General features: G+C 45.0%; 1 protein-coding gene across 1 annotated transcript in view; it reads right to left on the bottom strand.

Moving 5' to 3' along the window:
• The window catches only part of KIF13B (kinesin family member 13B), a gene marked incomplete in the record, with an annotated part of 3,953,176 nt that overhangs the window by 3,462,065 nt on the left and 465,492 nt on the right, over positions 1-25,619 (bottom strand). Inside the window, 1 exon segment of the mRNA XM_044062707.1 lies at positions 19,862-20,042. Within this exon segment, the coding sequence (XP_043918642.1) occupies positions 19,862-20,042 (181 nt within the window).

Here is a 25,619-nt window from a genome sequence, read left to right as displayed (position 1 = left end):
TTCAACATGGGTTGGTGTAACAGTGACCATTGAGAGACTAGCAAACATTGTGGTACCCTCATGTGGTATCTTGCTAAGGGAACCAGAGTTATAGCTGAAGCCGTGGAACCCAGTGCTTGAAGGACTAGATGAGCAGTTACTTTTCTGTTGCTGATTAGCTTCTGTACCTGACCTCTGATCTTCTGTAATCACACAGGGGGAAGAGAAGCTAAGGGAGTTTGAGTCGGAGTTGGGGTCCATTTTGATTTTTTTTTGTAATTTACAGTTATTCCCAGATAAAAGAAAACGTGAAGTACATGGTCTCTTGCTTCTATCAATTGATGCCTGGTCTGAGCAGTAATGAGCCAATCGTTTAGATACGGAAACACTCTGAATCCCAGCAGTCTCAAGTAAGCTGCTACCACTGCCATACACTTGGTGAACACCCTGGGGGCTGTGGTGAGACCAAAGGAGAGAACTTTGAATTGAAAGTGACTGGCTCCCAGCCAAAAGCAGAGGAATCTTCTGGATCGTTTGTCCATCTTTATAAGGGAATACGTAACCTGAAGATCTATTGAGCACATCCAATCATCTTTTTCAAAAATTGAAAGAATGGACTGTACCTTTACCATCCAGAATTTGGTTTGGCAAGCTGATTTATTCAGTACACTTGCATCCAAAATCGGTCTCCAGTCCCCTGTCTTTTTTGGCACCAAAAAGAATATGTAACTTTTGGACTCTATTTTTGATCCGGTGGGACTCCCTGGATAACTTTTTTTTAGCAGTTTTTGGATTTCTATAACTGCTTGTTGCTTCTGATTGGATGGAACATCAGGGATTTTCTTGCATACGGGAAATGGAAGGGGAAAGGGAAAGTACAGTTGTGTAGACTTACCATAACTGTAGATGTTAGAGTGTATTCACTGTTGCAGTCATTACATTTGGGTAATCTGCTGGCAGGTTGCCCTCAGTCAGCCTGAATTCCAAAGTCTTGGGTCCTGCGTCAGTTGCTGTCTCCGCTTTCATGACGTCAGGTCGTCAGGGGTATAAAACAATCACCCGACGCCATTTTCTTTAGTTTTTCTTGCCCCAGATGTCAGGTGCCCCCAAAAAGGTAGCAAAAATATGTATACATGCATCAATATAAAAACTTTACCTTCAACAACAAGCAAATATACCACATAGGTTGTAGAAGATAGAGAAGGAAAGAAACTCCAGAATGAAAGGTGGGATGGTGGGCAGGTAACCTTGACTGCAACAATGAATACACTCGAACATCTACATTTATGGTAAGTGTACACAACTGTACTATGTTCTTCATGTTTCACTGTTGCAGTCATTACATTTGGGTAGAATTCCAAAGCTATGGTTGGGAGGCTGGAGCTGAACAGCATTAGGTGCGGCTACAAGGCCCAGTAGAAATGCAGTGGTAAAGCCTGCCCTGGACTTCAAGTAGAGAGGCAAATGATAATGCTTTGTAAAGGTGTGAACAGAACTCCAAGTAGCAGCCTCTAGAATGTCTTTGGTTGGTACTCCTCTGAGAAAGGCTGCTGAAGTAGCTGCAGCTCTGGTGGAATGAGACCTAATGCCCTTGGGCACAGGTTTACCATGGTGTAAGTAGCAGAAACAAATGCAGTGGCTTATCCACTTTGAAATAGTCTGCTTTGAAATACCCTTTCCTTCTGATCCTGCAGCATATGGCACTAGTAATTGCTCAGTTTTTCTTAGAGCTTTAGTCCTGCTCAAGTAGAATCGTAGCTGTCTGTGTACGTCCAAGGAATGCAGAATTCTCTCCCCCTTGTTCTGCAGATTTGGATAAAAGGTTGGCAAATGAATAGTTTGGTTAAGAGCCGCACTGGAAATCACCTTAGGCATAAATGTTGGATTTGCCCTCAGAGACACCCTGTCTGGGTAAAATATGACAAAAGGCACCACAGCCATGAGGGCCTGTAGCTCTGAGACTCTTCTTGCTGAAGTAATTGCTAGTAGCAGAGCTGTTTTCCATGATAAGAAAACTTTATATCAGCAGTAGCAGCTGGTTCAAACGGAGGCAGGGTGAGCTTTTCCAACACATAATTGAGGTTCCATGCAGGTATTGGTGATCTTCTAGGAGGCCTTAAATTGTTGGCTCCTCTAAGATACTGCTTTAGTAACGGATGAGAAAAGATTGGTGGCTCTGTATTGTAATGAGCCGAAATGGCAGAAGCATGGATTTTAATCGATGAGAAAGACAGGCCTTTGGTCAAGCATCTCAGTCAAGTATTGTAACATCTGAGGAATATTTGGTTCTGCTGTATCAGTTCCTTGTGCTCGATTCCAAACACAGAATCTCTTCCATTTATCAGCATAAGATTTTCTAGTACTAGGTCTTCTGGCTTCCAAAATGACATCCATCACAGCTTTACTGAGAGGTGTGGTTTGTATAACTACATGATCAGCCATGCTGCCAGGTTCAGTGTCTGGAGTTGATTGTGCAGGATCGGATTGTTTTGCTGGGACAGTAGTTGAGGTCTTTGAGGTAGGGTCCAAGCTGGGTATTGAGACAAGTTCCTTAGGTTTGGGTATCAGTACTGGCGGGGCAGTCCGAGGCAATTAGTATCATCTTTGGTTTCTCTTGTCTGACTTTTAGGAGGACCTTGGGAAGAGGAGGCAGAGGTGGAAAGGCGTAAACTGACAGTGAAGGATAGGGCGTCCACTTTCCATGCTTGTCTGTGATAGGTACTTGTGCAGAATCTTTTCAATTGATAATTTTGAGGGAAGGCAAATAGATCTATGTCTGGGCTCCCCCATTTCTTTATCATGCTGAAGACTTGTGGATCTAGTTTCCACTCGTGAGGATCCATAAGGTTTCTGCTTAAATCGTCTGCCAGAGTATTTTGTTTTCCTGGCAGGAATTGAGCTTGAAGATGTATTTGGTAGGTCAAAGCTGTGTCCCACAGTGCCATGGCTAATCTGCAAAGAGGGTATGAGTGCGTGCCCCCCTGCATGTTTATATACCACATGACTGTGGTGTTGTTCGTCTTTAATCAGTAGTTGTCCTGGATGAAGTAAGTCCTTGAAGGCTGTCATGGCATTTTGAACAGCTAGCATCTCTTTCTGATTGATATGTAGATGCATTTGTTTTGGGGTCCATATGCCCTGAATGCATCTTCCCACCATGTGGGTCCCCCAGGCATAATCTGATGCGTCTGTTAAGGTTTGGCTGGCAGGGGGTAGAGTGAAGGCCAGTCTCATGTTTTGGTGACATGCCTTTGCCCACCATAGAAACTCCTGTTGTAGGCAGGGAATGAGAGGAATCATTGTTTCCAGACTGTGACAATGTTGACTCCATAAACTTTTTAGGTACCATTGAAATTTCCTCATATGCAGTCTTGCATATGGAATCAGTAGGATGCAGGTTGCCATAAAGCCCGAAGTCTGCAGAATTTGTCTTGCAGATAACTGGGGTTTTGTTGCCAACAGTTTGAAGTAAGTAGTCAGTTGCCTTTGCTTGTCTGGCGTGAGGTAAGCCATCTGGGCAGTTGTATTCAAGCTTGCACCAAGGAATGTTATCTTTTGAGAGGGTACCAGTTGTGATTTCTTTTTGTTTATTGTGTACCCTAGGCATGTTAGAAGCCTATTCACAAACGCCAGGTGTTGAAGAAGAATGTCCTTGTTCTCTGCTTGAATGAGACAGTCGTCCAAGTAAGGATATATTTGAATACCTCTTTGTCTGCAAAATGCAATTACTGGTGCCAGGCACTTTGTAAAGACCCTGGGCACAGTAGATAAGCCAAAGGGCAGTGCAGAGAATTGGTAATGCATTAATCCAGCCTTGAATCTGAGGTATCTTCTGCACGACTGCCTTATTGGGACATGCAGGTATGCCTCTTTTAGGTCTAATGTTACCAGCCAAGCATTCTTGCCCAGCATGGGCAGAAGCTGCTGCAAAGTCAGCATTTTGAAATGTCCAGGTATGTCTTCAAAATCGATAAATCCAGTATTGGCCACCAGGCCTTGTCCTTTCTCGGTACCAAGAACAGTCCTGAGTAAAAACCTTGTCTTTTTCCTGTTCTGGTACTGTCTGAATGGCCCCCATATCCATGGGGGACGTAACCTGTTTCTGTGCCTCTTCCCATTGATTTTTTGGCAGATCTGGCCAACTGTTTGCCATTGGCAGAGTATGGAAATGGAATCTGTATCCCCGTGATATTATGTTTAGCACCCACTTGTCCTGGGTTATTAACTTCCAATTTTGGGCAAAAAGTGCTAATTTTCCCACTAAGGGTGCTGCCAAAAGATAAGTGCTTGGTGAAGGCAGAGGGAAGTCACTGGGACTGTTTCCTGTAGGTTTGCGCTTTATCTCCTCCAGATTTGGAGGTAGAAGCGCCCCATTGCTTTGACCTGTATGAATCTTGTGACCGGTATCTGGAACCCTTAGGGCATCTGGATTTGCCCCTTTGAGCTCTGTTTGACACAGGAAAGGACCAATTTTTTGTAGGCCAGTGTCTACTGAATCTTGGTGGCTACACTTGTAAGAAGTCTTTTACAGTTTGCATAGACTTAGCTTTGTCTTCCCATTTTCTTTAAAACCTCTTCTGCCTTAATACCAAACAGAGTATCATGCTGTAAAGTTGCATCTAGTAATTTGGCTTTAACATGATCACGTAAATTTTGTTCCTTTAGCCAGGCATGCCTCCTAATCACAGATCAGGTAACTGCGGCCCTGCAGGAGGCCTCTAAGGAATCAAAACCACATTGGAAAGTATGCTTTCCAACTTGTTCAGCTACATGCAATAATTTCTGCAATTCTTTATTTTCTGCACATTCAGAAATCAACATAATTTTGTTTCAGCAATCCCATAACATGTTGTTGATACTTGAGCATATGAAACTGGCAGTTTAAGGCCCTAATTGCCAAGGTTGCTGATGTATAAACCTTTTTCCCCATCTATCCAGTGCCCTTGAATCTCTGTCAGAGGGGGTAGGATTTTTTGCTGTTGAGGCCTAAACTCCCTTTGGACCCTGTGAAATAGATTCAGGATCAGCAGCAGGGTTTCTAAATAAATATTTGTGTGAGTCAGGGACCCTGTAATATCTATCAGGCTTGCTGGGAGCAGGAGGTAAGGAGTCAGGGATCAAGCTTGACTCCGAAAACATATCATCCACAATGTCTAAAACAGGGGGTATGACTAAAGGCCTGTGCTGAGGGAGAAGGAAATCTGAGCCTCTTTTTTGATTCTGAGAAATCTTGACTCTCACAGTGAAAATGCTCCCTCAAAGTATGCAAGTTTTCTCTAAATGAATAATCCTCAGAAGGTGATGCAGATAGTATAGACTCCTCTGCACCAGAATCCTCATAGAGAGGTATAGTTAATTCCTGATCAGAAGAAATAGAAACCTGATCTGAAGATTCATAATCAGTGTCTTGCCTAGGCCTCTTATCTGGAGGGGGATGGGAACCCCTGATCAAGGTAATAAGGTCTTCAGCCATTTTGACTGTTTTTTAGGCAAAGATGCCTGTGCACGTGGCTCATGCGTCATTTTTTAGTTTTAGAAGTTGCTTTTATCTTTGGTTTTGCAGTTGTCTGTTTGATATAAAGATGTTGAGGCCTGAATACATCCTCAGAAGCCAGTGCCTGCTCAGTGGCTCCGGACCCATCCGAGGGAGATACCTCCGTGGGTCCAATACTTTAAGAATCTCGCGGCATGCCGGACTCCACATGGGTGTCAGTAGGGGCCTGCAATTTGAAAGTAGCGGGTATCAGGGGCTGCGAAGGTGCCTCACTGAGTACCGGCGACTGGCTTATGAGAAGCTTCGTCGTCGGTTTTGGACCTCGACGGTCTCTCTCTGTCCTTTTCTTTGTGTTTTTTTATGTACTCCGGAAGTCGGATTGCTATCTGATGACATTTCTAGGTAGTTAAATCTGTTTCCAAAATACTTTGAGGCAAAAATATACAGACGCTTAATAGTGCGTTGGTTAAATCTAGCACAAAACCCGACAGCCAGGCACGTTGTGATCAGGGCCTATGCAAGGAATACAGTATAAATGGAAATCCTTATGAGGTATTTGCTTCCCACAAGTAATACAATTATTAACTTTTTCTGACATTGGTATGGAGCAAGAAAAAAGTTTCCCTAACGGGGTACTTCGCTTTAGTGAAGACTTCGGTTCTGAAACTCAAATTTGAATATTTCAGGAGTCGGCCGACTGGCACTTGCAAAGGGCTTCTGCTTCGGGCACCGCGTGGCAAGACTGAAGAAAATGGCAATGGCTGCTTGTTTTATACCCCTGGCGACCTGACGTCATGGAAGAGGAGACATCAACCGACGCAGGACCCAAGACTTTGGAATTCAGGCAGACTGAGGGCAACCTGCCAGCAGATTATCCAAATGTAAAGGCTGTAACACTGAAACACGAAGAACATTTGTACAGCCTCTGGATATAATCCTCTGCACCAAAGTATCCAATGTTATTTGTAGCCAGGCATTTCAGTACAGGGATAAGCATCCCCTGACTGCCTCCAGAGGAAGACAATCTGGCCTCCTTTCAGAAGTACTGGTAGGATTTACCAGAGAAAGAATCCCTGAAATGCTGGTTTTGCGGGCCACATCTGCCATGCGGGTAGCATCTTCCATTGAAATCCCCCCCCCCCCGTCCTTGGGAGAACTACCTCCACGTGCGTCATGAAAAGGCCTTGGAACTTTTTGAAGCACATTTTTCAACTGCTTTTCTGATTTCTAGAGAGTGGCTGTTAGAGTGGAAAAACGTACACTCACAGCAGAAAGGGTCTTTCCATCTTTCTCACACCTGGATAAAATTTCTCTAACTTTTGGACCAAACAGGGATGATCCGTCAAAGGGTGCAATGACAAATGAAGACTTAAAAGGCTCAACAAAGGTCACACAGGCACTCTGGTGGTCCCTTCAGCTGCATGAGCTATGAGCCTCATGGTTAAATTGGAGACAGACTCCAGGGTAGCCAACTGGCAAGCCACCTTTTCTTGGACGTCCTCAGAAACTGTTCCTGCAAAGGTATCGGATAACTACTTGACCAGATCCCTCTGAAGCCTGAAGTGTGCCAAGAAATTCAAGGGACTTAAAGCAAAGGTCGATGATGCATAGACACGCTTCCCAAATCTATCAGTCGCTCGAGGCTCTCTGTTGGGTGAACGGATAGAGGAACTCTCTTCAGCCAGTTCCTTCTTTGTGGCTGCTGCCACGACCTTGGCATCAACTGCTAACCCCCCTGGTCCAGAACTGTTTGTCTTCAGGGGTGGACAGAAATTTGTCAGGTCTCCTGGGGATAAGTTTGATATTATCAGAGGCCTTCCATACCCCCTGAGAGATCAACTGAATGAGCTCATCAGTGGGAGGAGTCACTCAAGAGGTAGAGGATTGAGTGCAGAAGGCCTGCAGCTACACTGACTCCTTGGAAGAGGGAATTTGGCACTTGCAGTCATCCCTCTGTTTCAATATTCCCAGGATGTCTCTAAAGAAGGCATCAGGGGATGACCTTGGAAATCCCTCACCTTTATAGAGGTCAGTGTCTTTGGTGACAGATTCTTCTGGGGAATCCAAGTATTTCCTCTCGCACTTTTTCTACTTAAGGACCTCCTCAGTGGGGTGATGTGGGGAGGTATCAGAAGAGGAAAGATCCGTTATCCGAGACTCCTGCGCTCTTGGCACTTACTGACCCAGTGGCAGTGCGGGTTGAATATCTGGGCGTGAGGAGGAAAGGGACACTGGCTCCCAAGTGAAAGGGGTCAACTCTCTGTGGCAGTCCGGGCTCTCTCATTGGCTTCAAAAGCTGGACCCCCAAAAGAGGGAAGAAGTCCAGAACAGAGAAAGATTGCCTCCGAACCATGGCCACTTCCCACTCCAAAAAGACAGCTTCCAAGACTGGAGCAGAGCCGTGCTGAAGCCCCAAGGTGCAAAGACGGCTTGGAAAAAATAGGTGTCTACTCACTCCCCCCAGAACTGTCAGAGCCAACTTGGCTCCCTGAGGCTTCCAAATCCGAAAGGACCGAAGACCTCAGAGCAAGAAGCAGTTCCAAAGATAGGGATAACTGTGGAACAGATGCAGTCAATGCTGGGCGGCTAGGAGCAAAGAACTCCAATGCTTCAGATGAGGCCAGAGAAGGAAAACCTGGAGGTGTAAGGGAAGGATCGGCTCCCATACCTAAGAGGGCTGGGGCTGAAGAGGTACCAGACAACCCTCTCGCCCAGAGTATCATATTCACCAGACTTTCCACATCATCTTCAGTTAAGCTCTTGGTGGAATGAACAGAAAGAGTGGAGGGTGATTTTGGCCTTTCCAGAAAAGGCGAAGGCAGCTTTCCTGCAAAGGGGTCAAAAGAAGGTGCATATGAGATTCTCAGAAGATCCACAATGGATGGCTCATCAAATTGCTTACTTGGTGCTGGAATAGTTAACAGAAGAGACGTCTGCACTGAAAGTTTTGGTGTTGAAAAATCCAGATGCTCCTGCACAGAAATGCTAGGTGCCAAAGACTGTCTGCTCCAATAAAGGTCCTTTTGGGACCAAAGTTTTAGTAGACGAGCCTGTCAGTTCCAAAGGTTCTAAAGGAACTGAAGACTTGGCTCTTTTCAAGGATGGTGCTGATGGAGTGGAAGGCACAGATAGGCTTCTCTTCTTTGGTTTCTCCAAAACTTTGGAAGATGAAGAAGGAGAAGATATCAGTATTATTCTTCGCTTTGTCAGCGCCGGATAACACCTCACTAAAGACAGATGGAAACATACCCTTCAAGACAAGTTTATTACATCTTTCCACTAGTGTCCTGTGACTGAAACTGTGACATACAGAACAATCTTCTTGAAGGTGAACAGGGCCAAGGAAATAAACACATAGCGAATGAGCATCTGACAAAGACATTTTTGCGCCCACATTTCTGGCACTTTTTGATCCAGAAACTTTAGGTTTATCTGCCATAACGAAAAAAAAGTTGAAGTTTGTAAATAACTGGTGACAACAGGCCAGCTATACAAACCACATGTGGATAAGGGTTAAGCTTGAGAGTTTTTGGCTTTTGCGAGCTGTAGTAATGGTAAAGTCGGTTCTGAAGCTCGGAACTGAACCCATATATCAAGGATAAAATGAAAATTGACATCAATCAAACCATCAGCCATAAGCATTCAAAGCAGAGTAACACTTTTCCACCTCCAATAGACAAAATAAATTATTACATTTGAAAAGTTAAATATGCAAACAGAAATACTCCTGTAATAGGAATGCAAAGTAAAACCTTCAAAATGAAAAAAAACAGACAAAGCTAAAAACTGCCTACTGGCAGATAGATATGCTGTCCCTTACTCTATCTAGCTTCTAAAACTGAAATAGAGCTGAGTCTTTATACAGAATGAAAAAAATGAGCTCAGTTTCTCAGGAATATGCTACAGCAAATAAAGTAGTGAGGTACAATTGTGTATGAAAATACAGTTGTGTAAGAACCTACCGTAACAGTAGATGTCCTACTTATTGCTGTTGCAGTACTCGACAGATGGGTTTTTGGTACAGACATCCAGCTAGGGTACCAAAGTTTTACCTTCCCGAGCTTGTACATCTGACGTATGAGCTCATCTTTTGTACATCGGGGGTATTAAAGACAGCCGAATGTGACAGATCCTTAGACCATCTCCATGCCAGCAGCCTAAAGATAATCGAGACAGGAAAAATGGTCAGCTAGGAGGGGTATAAGTTTGAACAAGTAGAAAACTCCCCCAAGAAAGGAGATGTGGTGTGTGTGTGAGCAAGATAGTACAGGGCAAGGAGGGAGGGAGAGAAGCAATACTGCAACGGTGATCAATAGGACATCGAGTGCCATGGAAAGTTCATACATAACTGTACTATGTCCTAACTGAAATCACTGTTGTAGTATTCGTAACAGATTAGTGATTCCGAGACCTGGAGAGAGAAAAGAAGAGAGGAGCAGATGGCTAGAGTGAAGAACTATTCAGGAGAACAGAGATGACTGACTAATCTGGCAAAAGCAGTCCTAGACATTGAGAAAGCACCAATTTTGTAGTACTTGGTGAAAGTACACACAGAGGACCAAGAAGCTGCTTCCAAGATGAACTTGGCATCACCACCCTTGTGGAAAGCACCAGAAGAGACAACTGCCCAAGTGGAATGTGCTTTAGGGCAGGAAGACAAGGATTTGCCACACTATAAGTAGCAAAATGTGACAGCCTTCGAGATCCAGGATGCAATGGTTTTGCTTTGAGACTCAATCTAGCTTGGCATCCATGAAAAAAACAAACAGCTGGTCAGTTTTTCTGACAGTCTTTGTTTTGTCCAAATAGAACTTCAGCTGCCTGTGAATGTCTAGGGAATGTATGACCCCTACCCTCCATTTTGATGACTGGGAAAGAAAGAAGATCGGTGAATGGCTTGATTGAAGGATACTTCATTCACTACCTTAGGTATGAAAGAAGGGTTGGTCCCAAGCGTTACCCTGTCCTTGTGGAAAATAAAGGGAGGAGTAGCCACGAGTGCCTGGAGTTCAGACACCCTGCATGACAGCATTTGAGCCAGTAGAAAGTCAGTTTTCCATGTGCAGAATTTTAAGATGGCAGGTGTGGCTGGCACAAAAGGGGGTAGCGTGAGTTTTTCCAGAACAAATTAAAAATTCCATGGTCGAATAATTTGTTTCCCTGGAAGCTTAAGGTGCATGACCGCTGTCCTGCACATCAGGAGGATCAAGAGGGAAACGGGCATTGATGGCTAACAAGTGGACTGTAATGAATGAGATTGCCAATCCACAATGAAAAAGCTCAGAAAAATGCTGAAGAACTGTGGGGGCCTCAAATAAAAGTGGTTCCAGTCTGTGCCTATGACACCAAATGGTGAATCTTTTCCATTTGACTGTATACGACTTCCTGGTTTTGGGCTTCCTGGCCTCTTGTAAAATATGTACCACATCCTCTGAAAATAAATGTCTTTTAGGGATCAGAACCCAATCTTCCACAGAGTGAGACTGAGACGGGCTAAGTTGGGATGTAGAAGCTGACCTTTTTGTTAGGTTATTAGGTATGTTGCATCAGAATTTCCCAGTGGATTTCCTTTGACAGATGGAGGAGGATGGAAACCAGTGCTGTCTTGGCCAAAAGGGAGCTAGTAGCAGCAGTTTTGGAGTGTTCTTTTGGATTTTTAGTAGGACCCTTGGAATTAATGGCAGCCCTGTCCTCTACAAGGTGAATGCTTCTGTCTTCCAGGCCAGAGGAGAGGAGGCCCTGGTGCAGAACACAGGGAGATGGTGGTGATCTGAAGATGCAAAGACGTCAGTCTGCAGAGTACCTCAGTGGCATATGACTGCTTAGAAGACCTGTCTATTCAGGGTCCATTCGTGTGTGCCCATGAGGTCAGCCCAACCCTGAAGACTTCAAATCAAAAGACTTGGATTCCCCTTTAGACCATGACCTTTTGTTTAGACCACAACCTACTGATCTTTTCACAACTTTGCAACACCAAGGCAAGACCATGAAAGACTGCAGGCAGATTTGCCTCTCTACATTCCCTACATACCATAAGAACCATCCCGCCAAATCCACTTCCTTTGTAAAGAGGAAGCTTAGGCCCTCTCACAAACACAGAAGAGCATCTAGGGAAAGATTTTCTGACAAATCACACAGATTCCTCTTCAGGGAGGTCTCCCTTTAGAAGCAAAATGCTGAGACTATCATTCCCCCCCCCCCCCCCATCAAAAAGAGTTCTCCCTCTCTCTTCAGGTCTGAGAGATAGTAACAGACACATGGGTTCTGTTCATTAAGGAGGACTGACCCTGTAGCCATGCATATCGTCTGACCACTGAACCTATGGTAGCAGTCAGACATAGCATTCACTGCAGCACATCTGCAACTGATGCCGCGTTTGCCTATTTGTGCACCTTTGGACAGAAAATACTGTATTTTGCTGCTTAGAATAAAGTTATGTTCTTACCACAACGTTCCATCTGTGTTGTCACTGCATTTGTCCTCAACCTATGGGTTTTGGATCCAACCCTCTGATCAGACTCAGCCGCTTTCCAAGCAGAGGAATCAAAGCTCAAGCTTCTCTCATCCTACCCATATTGCCTCATTCCCCCCAGTGTACCTCAGATCAAGTTTGCAACAACCCTGCACCTAAACGATCAATCTTGCAGAGACCAAGGGGGCATTATAAATGCCAGAGAAAACAAGATCAAGCATAAAGATCACAAGCTCAACCAGGAACTGTGGTTCCCATGAAGTCATCCAACAGGTCTCTCATAGTCATGGACAGGGTGAAGGATGGAGGGATGGTTAAGTAAGAATGCAGTGATAACACAGATGGAACGTTATGGTAAGAACATAACCTCTCTATCTGATGTTGTCTGTGTCATTCTTCCTCAACCTGTGGGACAGAGTTCCCAGCTACAATAACCCTAGGGCAGCCCTCAAGGAAGGATATTATGGAGCACTGCAGAGCCAAAAGTAGTTCTATTCCTGGAGGTAATGTCCAGCTTGTAGTGTGTAACAAAGGTGTGGGAACTTGACCAAGTTGCAGCTGCACAAACATCATCAACAGACACACTACTAGACCAAAGGCCTGAGAATCTGCCATAGACCTTGTAGAATGAGCCTTGATTCTGCCTGGTAAAGGCCTGTTCTTGGAAGAGTACACAAAGGAAATACAATCTCTCAACCATTTGGCAAGGGTAGTCACAGTGACGGCTCACCCCTTCCTTACATCAGAAAAAGAAACAAACAGCTGTTCTGATTTTCTGCAAGACTTAGTTCTGTTCAGGTAAAAATGTAATTGCCTATGAACATTCAGAAGGTGGAAGGTATACTCTCCTTTATTTTGAAAGTTGGGGAAGAAAACATAAAGGTTGATGGATTTGATTTACATTATTTTCCATAGCCACTTTGGGTAAGAAAGATGGGTTGGTATGTAGCCTAACTATCTTTGTGAAAGATAAGGTAAGGAGGTTTAGAGGAAAGGACTTGTAGCTCTGAAACCTTTCTTGCTGAGGTGATTAGCTACCAGAAAAACTGTATTCCATGAGACAAATTTCAAAACTACCTTAGCCGCAGGTTCAAAATGTGGAAGGACTAGGGCTTGTAAAACCATGGTCAGATCCCATGCAGGAGTAGGATCTTTAATCGGGAGGTGAAGCAAAAAGGTACCTCTCAGAAACGTTTTGCAAAATTTAGATGAAGCCAGAGATGACGAATTTTCCACTGTATGAAAACTGGAAATAGCTGCTAGCTGGACTTTCACAGTGAAGTAGCTGGCTCCATGTTAGAAGAGGGAAGCCAAAAAAATCCAAAACTTTCAGAATGGGAGCAGTAAAAGGATCTAACTGTTCTTGCTGGGCCCATAAGGAAAATCTCTTTCATTTACTCTTGCAGAGTTTCCTAGTAAAGGACTTGTGCGCAGAGATCAAGATTTTTCGGACCAGGGATGGAACTGGAGAAACTATTCGCTGGAATTGGAGAAACTATGCATTTAATTTCAGTCCTTGGAGAGGCGGGTGGGCATGTCCCAACAGGTGAGACAGTAGATCCGGAACTGGGTCCAGAGTAATCAGCAGGCAAATTAGAGGAGACCAAAGAAAGGTGAACCAGACTTGAGGAGGTCAGAAGGGGGCAACAAGGATAACTTTGCTCTTCAACCTGTATACTTTCTGCAGAAATTTGGAGCTTAAAGGGACTTGGGGGGGGGGGGGTGTAAAGCAAACCAGAGGGCCAAGCAAACTACAGCGTCCCTTGATGACTGATCCTGTGCTGGGATCAGGGCAAAGAAACTGCTGCATTTGCTGTTGAAAGGGGATGCAAACAGTTCACAGCAGGGTTGACCCTGTTTATGAAAAATCATGCTCGCCACTGATTGATTCAGGGACCACTCGTGAGGCATCAGAAGAACTTGCCTGAGCCTGTCCACCAGGATGTTGAACTCCCCAGAATGTGCATTGCTGTAAAAAAAAAAAATGTTGGTAGAGATCACCCAATACCACACCCCTCATCACTTCTCGACATAACGGGCAAGATCGGGTTCTCCTCGTTTGTTGATGTACCAGACTACTGATGCATTGCCTGACTGTACAGCAAATCGTTCCCACAAAAAGAAAGCTGTTTAGAGCTTGCAGCACTAGAAGGACCACTCTCATCTCCAGTATGCTGACATGCGATTTGGTCTCTTGGGGAGTCCATGTGCCATGGACCGTCCGACACAATGTCCCCCCACACCTCATCTGGGAAGCATCCATGGTCAGCATGGCTTTGGGAGGGGAAAGAACAAAAGGTCAATACTGCATAACCTCTGAGAAATAAAGCCACCAAAGAAGGGAGTCCTTGCATACTCCTGAAAGCATGATCGGAAAGTTTAAGGGGTGCCTGTGTAATGACCACTTGAACTGCTAGAGTCCACTGCAAGACTTTCATGTGTAGGTGAGCTGTGGGTAACAGTTATCGTGGCTGCCATGGATCCCAAAGCCCCCAGGCACTAGATTCACTGTGGGAACAGGGATAGCTAGAATCTGTTTGATACGAGATCGCAAAGTTGTGATCCTGTCCGGAAGCAATGTAGGCCCCTTGCTGAAATCATGTCCAAACATGCCCCAGTGAAGTCTACTTGGGCTGCAACTGAGATTTCTGAGTACTGATCGTTACGCCTAGACAGGGAGCTAGCTGTAGCAAATAATCTCTGGCTTGAAGAAGTAGATGCCTGGTTGGCGCTATTAGGAGCCAGTTGTCTAGATATGGAAACACATGGAATCCCTGCAGCCTGAGACAGGCTGCACCAACTGCTATGCATTTGGTGAACACCCTGTGGACTGTGGTGAGACCGAACAGAAGCGATCTGAATTGGTAGTGGCCAGTTCCCAGCCTGACACAAAGATACAGTCTGGAGCACCTGTCCATTTTGATGTGGTAGTATGCATGCCTTCAGGTCTACAGAGCACATCTAGTCCTCCATTCTCAAAAGAGGTAGAATGGATTGGACCGTGACCATCCTGAATTTTGAATTCTTCACCAATTTGTTCAGGGATGTCAAGTCCAGGATTGGCCATACATCCCTTGTCATCTTTTATCACTAAAGAATCTTGAGTAAATGCCCGATCTTATCTGGTCAGGAAGGACCTCCTGGATGACTCTTGTAGCAGCTTTGTGATTTTTTGAGCCGTCTTCTCCCTCTGATTGGGTGGGACATTGGGGAGCGGGGGAGAAAAGAGACTTTGATTTGGCGTTTTCCAAAAAGGGAATAATGTATCCTTTGGATATGATCCTTAGCATCCACTGATCATTCATGATGTTACCCAGGCTTGTGGGTGGTAAGGAGACGCTCTCCCCGACTGCCTCCAGAGGAGGGCCACCGTTAAGAAGAGCTGGAAGAGTCTGTCCAATATGGAATCTCAAGACCCTGTGTTTTGCGGAGTCTATATTATAAGAACTAAGTTTTACAACTTCAAACACTATATGGGTGACACCATAAGAAGTTGCAAAACATCAAAACCAGAATAAAAAATGTAAAAATAAAAGAAAAACCTACCTGATCACTCTGAGCAGGGGAGCAAGCCCCATACACACACCCACACCCCCACTACTTAAATATACCAACTCCAAGATCACACTACGTTGAAGTAAAGGAAAGAATTCCCTACGGTGATCTCCGTTCACACTTGCGCGGTTTTAAACATTCAACCATTTGGTGTCGCCCACACATTGTTTGAATATTTAAAACTTCGTTCATATAATATAGACCCAATTTGCGGACCCCCTCTGCCCCAAAGGTGGCTATTTCCACTGTAGCTGTTACCCCCCCCCTGCCTCTGGGGGAAAAGTCTCCCTGAGATTCCTGAAAAGGACCTAGAGATTTCCTGAACCACAAATTTTCTCCCCCATATTGGTTCCTTGAGAAGGACCTTTGTAAAGTAAAAAAACAGATTCTGATGGCAGACAAGGTCCTTCCATATTTCCCACTCCGGGAGTGTCTCTCTCTTACTGTTGGACCAAACAAGAATGATCCACTGATGGGGGCATTAATGAATGATGCCTTAAAAGGTTCCACAATGTCATACAGCCGCAACCAGGCATGGCACCTTTATGGCAATGCCCAAACAGGCCACCCTAAAGGTGCCCTGTGCAGTGTGGGAGATCAACCTCATGGATGCCCCATTCTGGAAGAAAGTTCTTCTGATCCATGCCAGACATGGACTCTGGTGTAGACTCGCAGAGATCTTTGACAAGGTCTCCCTGCAGTCTAGTAAAATGGGATAGGTAGTTTAGCGCTTGTAAAGCATAAGTTGACAAAGCCTAAACTCTCTCACGGAACCTGTTCATAGTCCTAGACTCCTTGTTAGGGGGATGGACAGAACAGCTTTCCTGGGCTAGTTCCTTCTTAGTGACTGCCATAACCACCATGGTATCTGCTGGGATCCCTTCAGTCCAATGCGGTTTGTCAGTAGGCACACTAAGAATCCTGTCAGCCCTCTTCGGGATGGGGTCTACAGTGTCCAATTCCTTCCATGCCTTTTTATTAAAGTAAAGCTTTCGAATAATCCTTCATCAGACATAAATCAATAAAAGCAGCCATATTTAAAATACACAAATCCAATCACCAATATTTAATATGTCTTTAATATTACTACCATATGAAAAAAATTCTAGGGTTTTTCCCTTCCTGCTACTACATAAACCTCTATTTATTTATTTGTCACAAGAGCCTTGCATCCATCATGGCCTATCTCCTCTTCTCTATGTAAATAATATATTGTAACTAACCTTTACTAACCATGTTCTCTCTATAGCCCCTAAAAAAAATGTCCACTAGCCTAGAAAGTTCGTCACAATAAGTATCTTCAGAACATACCCTAGATATCCCATCCATTGGCTTTTACTAACAATATTAAAGGGAAATATATGAACCAAGGTTACTCTGTTCCACACAAACATCAGAGGAACCTATCTGCCACAAATCTGACATACAAAACTATGTACTTTTATTCCATTCCTGATTATTAAGAATTTCCTGGTTTTCCCATTTGGACACACCCAATTTTGCATATAGAAGAGCACAAAGGGTGCCTACCCCTGTGCTGACCCACCCTCTCCCAACACAAATTGAGATAAATTATATACAATGCCATCAGACATTTGTTATTTTGAATTATGTCTGATGAAGGATTATTCCAAGCTTACTTTTAATCAGCATAACTTGTTATCTTTGCTTGTGCCTTCCATGCCTTGGTAGATACTAGTTCAATCAGTGCATCGGGGGGGGGGGGGCACCCAGGAGGTAGATGGGTTGGACCCAAAAGCACAGTTTCCTCTGGGGTGGGGTTTTGGGCAGACCAACCACCTCTTTGGCTGAGTATCTCTAGGATGTCTGAAAAGAAGACATCCTCAGGTGGAGATCTTGGGGACCCTCCCTTTCCTCTAAATCGTTGACTGTAGTGAGGGATTCTTAGGGGGAACCCAAGTGCCTCCTTCTACACCATCTCTTCCTAGGGACCTCCTCAGTGGATGCTCCGGGGAGGTGTCAAAAGAAAATTGGGGATGGACTGAAGGCTCTCCAGGGCTGGTTGTCCCTGTGGTAGACGAGAGGCCTCAGACACTGGATCCATGGGGGGGGTGGAGAGTGGTGCCAAGGAAGGAAGAAAATAGGCTCTACTGGGATGGGAGTGGACCCTCTCTACCACTGGAGTCGAAGCCACTGGAACAGATGTCCCACATGGAACTGAAGCCAATGGAACAGATGTCCCACAAGCACCCAGATCCCTCAGCTCTGAAGGGGGAGTTTGGACCAAGCTATCAAAAGACTGAGGCTCTGAGGGGAAACGAAGGTTCCAAAGACTTCGGAGTCAAGGTAACCTCAACAGACATTAAGGTTCTGGCTCTGAAACACAATAGGCACCGATGCAGTTGGGGCAGAGTGCGTTGAGGAGGTTGGAGACAAAGAAATTGCCACCATCAGCTCCAACGTCTCCGCTTTCAGAACCAAAGCACCAGCAGATTTCAAAACTGAAGGTCGAATTGGAGAAGAAGCAACAGGACAGAAGGAGGAGAGTCTGCTCATGTAGTCGGTGGGGGATGAAGCTGGCAAAACCCCCATCTGGATCTGTGCCTGAGGAAACTGCCTCAATCTATATACGTCATTCTCGGATAGACTATGTGAAGACCTAGTGAAAGGGGTCAAGTGTGGTCTGGGTGGCTTCTTAGGAGATCTCTGCCTGTAGGGAGACCTCTGCTCAGGTCCGAACTCAGTTCTGAACCTGCCAGTGGAGCCTTAGGAGGAGGAGGCGGACAAGTTGGAGACAACAGAGTTGGCCCCAAGGAAGTCGGATCCGATGCTTTTTGCACTTTTTTCACTGGCTCCAACATAGTGGAAGAAGACCGATCCAGTGAGCATTTCCTGGATTCCCTGGTCTCCTTGGGTTTCCTGGAGGGGGGTTGAGCCATTGATGTGGAAGGGATAAGCAGGAGAAGAAGTAGAGGGTAGCAAGCCCTTAAGGATAAGCTTGTTCCACAGATCCACCAGGGCATGCGGATGGAAGGCAGAACAAATAGGGCAGAAGCTGCTCAAGTGTAAGGGCTCTAGACATTAAACGTACTCCTTGTGGGGAACAGACAAGAGAATTGTGTGTGCACAGGAAGTACATTTTTTGAAATCTACAGGCTTGTCTGCTTTAGGATCAGACTTGGGACTCCATAACGAAAAGTGGAGACAGAGAGAAAGAAAGAGAGAGAAGAGAAAGGAAACGCTCTTTTTTTTTTGATGGAAGGAAACAGTACAGGAAAGGCGTGAAAAGTCAGACAGAAAACTCAGTTAACAAATAGCAGGAAAGAACAGAGAAAAACAGGTAAAAGTGAAACTGGGTAGAAGAGAAATTGAAAGGAAGAAGATAGAAATTAGACTCACAAAGAAAAACTTTCTTAAACTGGACGAGCTCTGGGGCCACAACAACCTCAACTATACTCTATGAGGGGCAAACGAGATCTGAGATAGACTGGGGGAATGAAGCATTATAGGTAGGATGGGAGGAGCTTGAGCTTCGATTCCTCAGCTTGGAAAGTGGCCGAGTCGGAACTGAGGGTCGGAGCCAAAACCCACAGGTTGAGGAAGAATGATAGTGACATCAGATCTGTTTGATGTTCTGTCATGATCTTATGCAGAGATTGTTGCACACAGAGCCCACCTATCCAATGCCCTGCTGTCCTTGTCTGAGGGAAGAGCATTACCAGTGCAGCAAAAAAAAACTCACCAATTCCCTGGGCAGATGACAGCAGCCTTCTCACTGCTCCCCACTCAATGGTATAGAAATGAGCCATACAGCTTTTGCCTCCTTGAGAAACTAAAAGGCCATCTCAGAAGGCAAGATGGAGGTTTGGTCATCAAGAGTTCTGAATTTTACAAAACACCATACACAAATACCCAATTCTCTCATTTCTTTACAGAACAGATTTGCAAGTTCTTCCTATCATCTTTCATAATCTCAAATTAAACATTACCTACTTCAGTCAGACACTTCAACATCAAAACATCAGGCTAAGTATTATATTAACAGCAGACAGCACCATAACACATTTGAATTTTCACTTGACATACTCTTTTTTTCCTTGGAATACTAAATTGGTCCCATGGCCAGTCAGGTTCTCAACCATATGAGATGTAATTCATCTGGGCTCATCTAAAGAAATTACTAGCAATCTGGGTTATAATAAAAAAAAACTCTTGGACTGCTGTGGGTCACTAATCTCTTAATTACTGGACTACGATCTCAAATGCAAAGGGCTTTGGCTGATGTAAATAAAACAGCAATACTGGGGATACATCCCTATACAGTTTCGAAACAAAATATTTGAGGACTTTTCTTTTACTGCTACAAAACTATTAACATGCCTGGTATTTATGCAACATACCCCTTTGGGTCAAGTAGGTCTCGCACTTTTTCATTGTAGATTTCCATGTAGGACACTTCCACCTTGAAGTTCTGCTCTTCATTTTCCAGCTGCTGAATCCTCTCAAAGAGTGCACTACACAGCCTTGGAATCAAGCCTGGCTGGTCAGCTGTACCCATCATTGTGTAGGACTTCCCTGAACCTGCAAAAGCCAATTAAACAGTAAAGGCTACTGGAGAAAATCTTCAATCAGCATTCCTCTTTCTATCCAAATTATGTGCTGTTGAGCTCATTCCAGTATTAAGGACATATCTGAGACTTCAGATGCTTACAAAGCAGCTGTCAGGACCTAAACAGGCTCTTCTGTCAAAATAATTTACCTGTCATTGCTATCCATTTTGAAGAACACCCACAAATAACCAAAAAAAGTACAGTTGTGAAAGAATTTAGAAGTTATGTACCTACCATAACGTTCCATGTTAGTTGTCTTCTCTCGCCTTCTTTCTTGCTGGATGGGTTCGGAGCCGATCCTCGGCTCCGACTCGGCACTTGCTAAGCTCGAGAGCTAATTTTACCAGCTCAAGGCAACCCTATATCCCATGATGCAAGGCAGAGATTACTCAGATCTCGTTTGGTAGCTAAAGAAATAGCAGTATTTTCTTCCAACTTAGGAGGAAGAAATAAAAAATACTAAATAACATCATAACCCTCTAGAAAGGATCCACATAATCTAGTGACACTAGGAGCTGAACAGCTAGAAAAAGGTAATAACCTCTTAATAGAACATGTATAATCTTCTCAGTCTGACCAGGCTAGGGGGAAGGAGGGCGGGACACAAGAAAGAAGGCGAGAGAAGACAACTAACATGGAACGTTATGGTAGGTACATAACTTCTAAATGTTAAGTTGTCAATCTCGCCTTCATTCTTGCTGGATGGGACCGTGTCCCTAGCACCTCTATCCTGGGTGGCTCAATGGAACAGACTCTTGAGAAAGTACAGTTTTGTACCTACCATAAATGTAGATGTCCGATAGGTATGCATCTGCAGTCCTTACATATGGGTTGTCCTGCCTCAGGCAGCCCTTCGGTCGGCCGGATTCCAAAGTCTGGGTCTGGCGTCGCTGATGTCGCCCTTTTCCCCGACGTCAGAGCGCCTGGGGTATAAAAGCATCAGCTGATGCCATCTTCCTCAGTTTTTCTTGCCCCAGATGCCAGGTGCGCCACCCCTCTTAAGGCTGTGGAGATGGCTGTGGCTCTGGTGGAATGAGGTCTAAAGTTGGCTGGCACAGGTTTGCCATGAAAAGAGTAACAGAATCAAATGCAATTCCCTATCCATTTTGAAACTGTCTGTTTGGAAATTGCTTTTCCTTGTACACCAGCAGCATATGCTACAAAAAGCTGGTCAGTTTTCCTGTAAGTCTTAGTTCTGTCCAAGTAGTAGCGCAACTGTCTGTGAATGTCCAGGGTATGCAGAAGTTTCTCTCCTTTATTTTGTGGATTTGGAAAAAAGGTAGGCAGGTGAATAGCTTGGTTCAGTGAGACCCTGGATACCACCTTTGGCATGAATGAAGGATTGGTTCTCAATGAGACTCTGTCCTGATGAAAAGTAAGAAATGGTTGTACTGCCATGAGGGCCTGTAACTCAGATACTCTTCTTGCTGAGGTTATGGCCAGAAGGAAGGCAGTCTTCCAAGACAGGAACTGTAGTTCTGCAGATGCTGCTGGTTCAAAGGGAGGTAGAGTTATTTTCCAACATGAAGTTAAGATCCCATGTAGGCACTGGTGGTTTCCTTGGAGGGTTGATGTTTTTTATCCCTCTTAGAAACTGCTTTAGCAGCGGATGAGAAAATACAGGTGGATCAGTGTTGTACTCTGCTGAAATGGCTGAAGCATGAATTTTTATGGAAGAGTAAGAGAGGCCATTATGGAGCATTTCTGCCAAGTATTCCAGGATATGTGGAATGCTCATTACTGTCGGATCTTGGCCCTTTGTGGAGTTCCAAGTGCGAAATCTTTTCCATTTTGCTGAATAAGCCTTTCTTGTGGAAGGACGCCGAGCTTCCTTGATGATATCCTTTACCCTTTTGGATAGTTTATCCTGGCGAGGAGTCAAGGTATTTTCCAGGCTGTCAGCTGCAAGGTTTTTAGGCTGGAGTGCAGAGTTTTGTAATTGTGCTGTGTCAGAAGAAGTGGCCATTGTGGTAGAGGCCACGGTTTTGTGCGTGACAAGCTCCTTAACAGTGGGTACCAATGTTGTCTTGGCCAGTCCGGGGGTATCAGAATCACTTTTGGTTGTTCTGTCCTGATCTTCAGTAAGACCTTGGTCATTAACGGAAGAGGTGGAAATGCATATACTGTTAGAGCATTCCAGCTGAAAGAGAGAGAGTCCACTTTCCATGCTTGTGGGTGGTATGTCCTTGTGCAGAATTTCTTCAGTTGATGGTTGTGGTGGGAGGCAAAAAGATCCATGTCCGGACTTCCCCATGATTGTGTTATTTGTAGAAAGGTGTCCGGGTGCAGCATCCATTCGTGTGGATCTATGATGTTTCTGCTTAGGCTGTCTGCCAGTACATTGTCTTTTCCTGGTACAAACTGGGATTGCAGCTCTATATTTAGTTTTAGGGAAAGTTCCCAAAGATTCATTGCCAGCCTGCAAAGAGGGTAAGAATGGGTACCTCCTTGCTCATTTATGTACCACATAACTGTGGTATTGTCTGTCTTTATTAGCAGGTGGCCTTGATGTAGGAAGTGCTTGAAGGCCTCGATTGAATGTATCACTGCCAGCATTTCCTTTTGGTTTATGTGCAGGCGAAATTCTGTTTGTGTCCATTGTCCTTGAATGCATCTGCCCTCCATGTGCGCTCCCCATCCATGGTCTGAGGCATCCGTGGTAATGGTTTGGCTGATACTTGGTTTGCTGAAAGGCAGACCCATGTTTGACTGGCTTGCTTGAGCCCACCACAGAAATTCCTTTTGAAGGCATGGAATGAGGGGGATCAAAGCTTCTAGGCTGTGACTGTGTTGAGACCATAGACTCCTTGGGTACCACTGTAGTTTCCTCATTTGCAGCCTTGCTTGTGGAATCAGAAGAATGCAAGATGCCATGAAACCCAGGGCCTGGGGCTGCAGTATTTTCCTTGCAGTCAGTTGGGTTTGCTTTGCCAGGTTTCTGAAGTAATCCGGTGGTAGTTCTTGTTTTTCTTCTGTGAGAAAAGCCATTTGGGTGGTTGTATCTAGTTTTGCACCCAGAAAAATTATTCTTTGGGATGGAACAAGTCTTGATTTTCGAATGTTGACTGTGTATCCCAAAGCCTGAAGTAGGCGGATGGCATAATTCAAGTGTTTTACCAATGTTTGTTGGCTGTCCGCTTGTATAAGGCAGTCATCCAGGTATGGGTATATTTGAATCCCCTGAAGTCTGCAGTGTGCAATTACTGATGCCAGGCATTTCGTGAATACTCTGGGCGCAGTAGATAAGCCAAAGGGCAATGCTCAGAATTGATCATGCTCTGAACCTGCAAGAAATCTAAGGTGTCTTCTGCAACTCTGTCTGATAGGGACATGCAGGTATGCCTCCTTGAGGTCTAGAGTTACCAGCCAAGACCCCTTGCCCAGCATGGGAAGGAGCTGCTGTAGGGTCAGCATTTTGAATTTTGGCACAATGAGATAAGTATTCAGTGCGGACAAGTCGAGAATAGGCCTCCATTGTTTTTCTTTTCTTGGGACAAGGAGTAGTCTGGAATAAAATCCTTGGCCTTGTTCTGTGAGAGGAACCTTTTCTATAGCTTTCATTTGCAATAGGTTGGAAATTTGTTTTAAAGCCTCTGCCCTTTGATTCGGTGGCAGGTTTGGCATGCCTTTTCTTTTTGGTAATGTATGAAAATGGAACCTGTATCCTTTGTCTATTATTTGCAGTGTCCATTTGTCCCTTGTAATACTGTGCCAATTTTTTTGAGAATAAAGATAGCTTTCCGCCCAAAGGTGCTTCCAATTGAGCCCTGGTTGGTGGGGTCAAGGTAAAGTCATCGAGTCTGTCCTTGTGCAGCAGATGTAGGTCGTGCACTACCTCTCTGATTAGGAGGCTGCCATTGACGTCCTCTGTAGGAGCCTCTAGCTTGCCCTCTACCTCTGGCACGCCTGTTCTTGCCTCTTTGAAATCTCTCTGTGTCTGGAAAGGACCAATTCTTAGAGGGCCAATTTCTGCTGAATCTTGGTGGTTGGACCTGGAGAAAATCTTTGACTGTTTGTACAGATTTAGCCTTTTCCTCAAATTTCTTTAAGACCTCCTGTGCAGTGGAGCCAAATAACTTTTGCTTTTCCAGTGTAGCATCCAGAAGCTTTGCTTTAACATGACCTGGCAGAGTTTGTTCCTTCAGCCAAGCATGTCTACGTATGATTGCACCTGTCATTGCTGACCTACATGAAGCTTCCAAAGCATCATAACCACACTGCAAAAAACGGTTGCTAATCTGTTGGGAGTTATGTACCAGATCCTGAAGTGACTTGCGATCTAGGGGTTCAGGCGAAGACAGTTTTTTATGCAATTCATCCAACAAATACTCTTGGTACTGTATCATATGGAATTGACAATTTAATGCCCTCAGAAAGAGTGGAAGTAGTATACACTTTTTTACCCCATCTCTCTAAAGCCCTGGACTCCCTTTCAGAGGGGAGTGGATTTTTAGTAGTGGCAGATGCAACCCCTTTAGGGCCCTGGGAAATAGTTTCAGGGTCAGCAGAGTAGGCCTTGTAAAGGAAATGATGCGAGTCCGGGACCCTGTAGTACCTATCGGGTTTGACAGGAGCCAGAGGAAGGGAGTCAGGGGAAATGCTAGACTTAGAGTACACATCATCAATGACATTCAAAACATGAGGAATAGCCAAAGGTCTATGCTGAGGTAAATGCAAAAAAGTCCTTAATTTCTTCCTGAAATCAGAGAATTCCTGGCCCTGCCATTTGAAATGCTCTCTCATGGAGTGAAGGGTCTCCCCAAAGGACAGCTCTTCAGGAGGGGAGGCAGAGGGAATAGATTCCTCTGCATCAGAATCCTCGGAAGCCGTAAAGGCATCCTCCTGGTAATCAGAAAGAGCAGAGCCATCTGAGGCCTCAGAGGACTGGGGATCAGTGGGCTCAACCCTAGGCCTTTTGTCTAGAGGAGGATGAGAGCCCCTGTCCGGATGTGGCTGAGAGCCCCTAATTAAGGAAATAAGGTCCTCAGCTAAACTTAAAATCTGTGAACCCATAGTGGATCCCTGAGGAATAGCCTTGGGAGGCAGAGATTTTGGCTGTTTAGCAGCTTTAGCCCTTGTGAATGCCTTTATGGACATGGATGCAGGAGGCCTGGCGCTGCTCCACGTGCTGGCGTAGTTTTGTCTAGGGAAATGGTGTTGGATGTTTCTGGGACACCGGTTTCTGAGGGAAATTCTATAACCGACTCAGAAGAGGCCTCCGGGGCCGAAGTTGTCGGTTGTGCGGTTTCGACTGTCGGAAGTACCAAGGACTCGGTTTCAGCCGAGACCGAGACACTCGCGGTAGGCCTAGGCGTGGTTTCAGCCGAAACCACGGTCCGCGTGTGTCGGTCCTTGTCCTTCCGTTTTTTGGTTAAGTGAGACGTCGGAGTCTCTGACGGCATATTGTACCAGTAACTAGCCCCAAAAAATTCCTCTGCAAACTCCGCCCGACGCCTAAGAGTGCGTCGGTTGAAGGAGGCACAGGCTGTACAGGCCGAGACGTCGTGGTCTGGGCCTAGGCAGTAAGAATGGAAATCCTTATGAGGTA

This window comes from Protopterus annectens, chromosome 2.part1 (genome assembly GCF_019279795.1).
Source record: "Protopterus annectens isolate FY-2018-M chromosome 2.part1, PAN1.0, whole genome shotgun sequence".
NCBI classification, from domain to species: domain Eukaryota; kingdom Metazoa; phylum Chordata; order Ceratodontiformes; family Protopteridae; genus Protopterus; species Protopterus annectens.
Note: the sequence above shows the minus strand (reverse complement) of the source record. Positions and strands in the feature narration are given on the sequence as shown.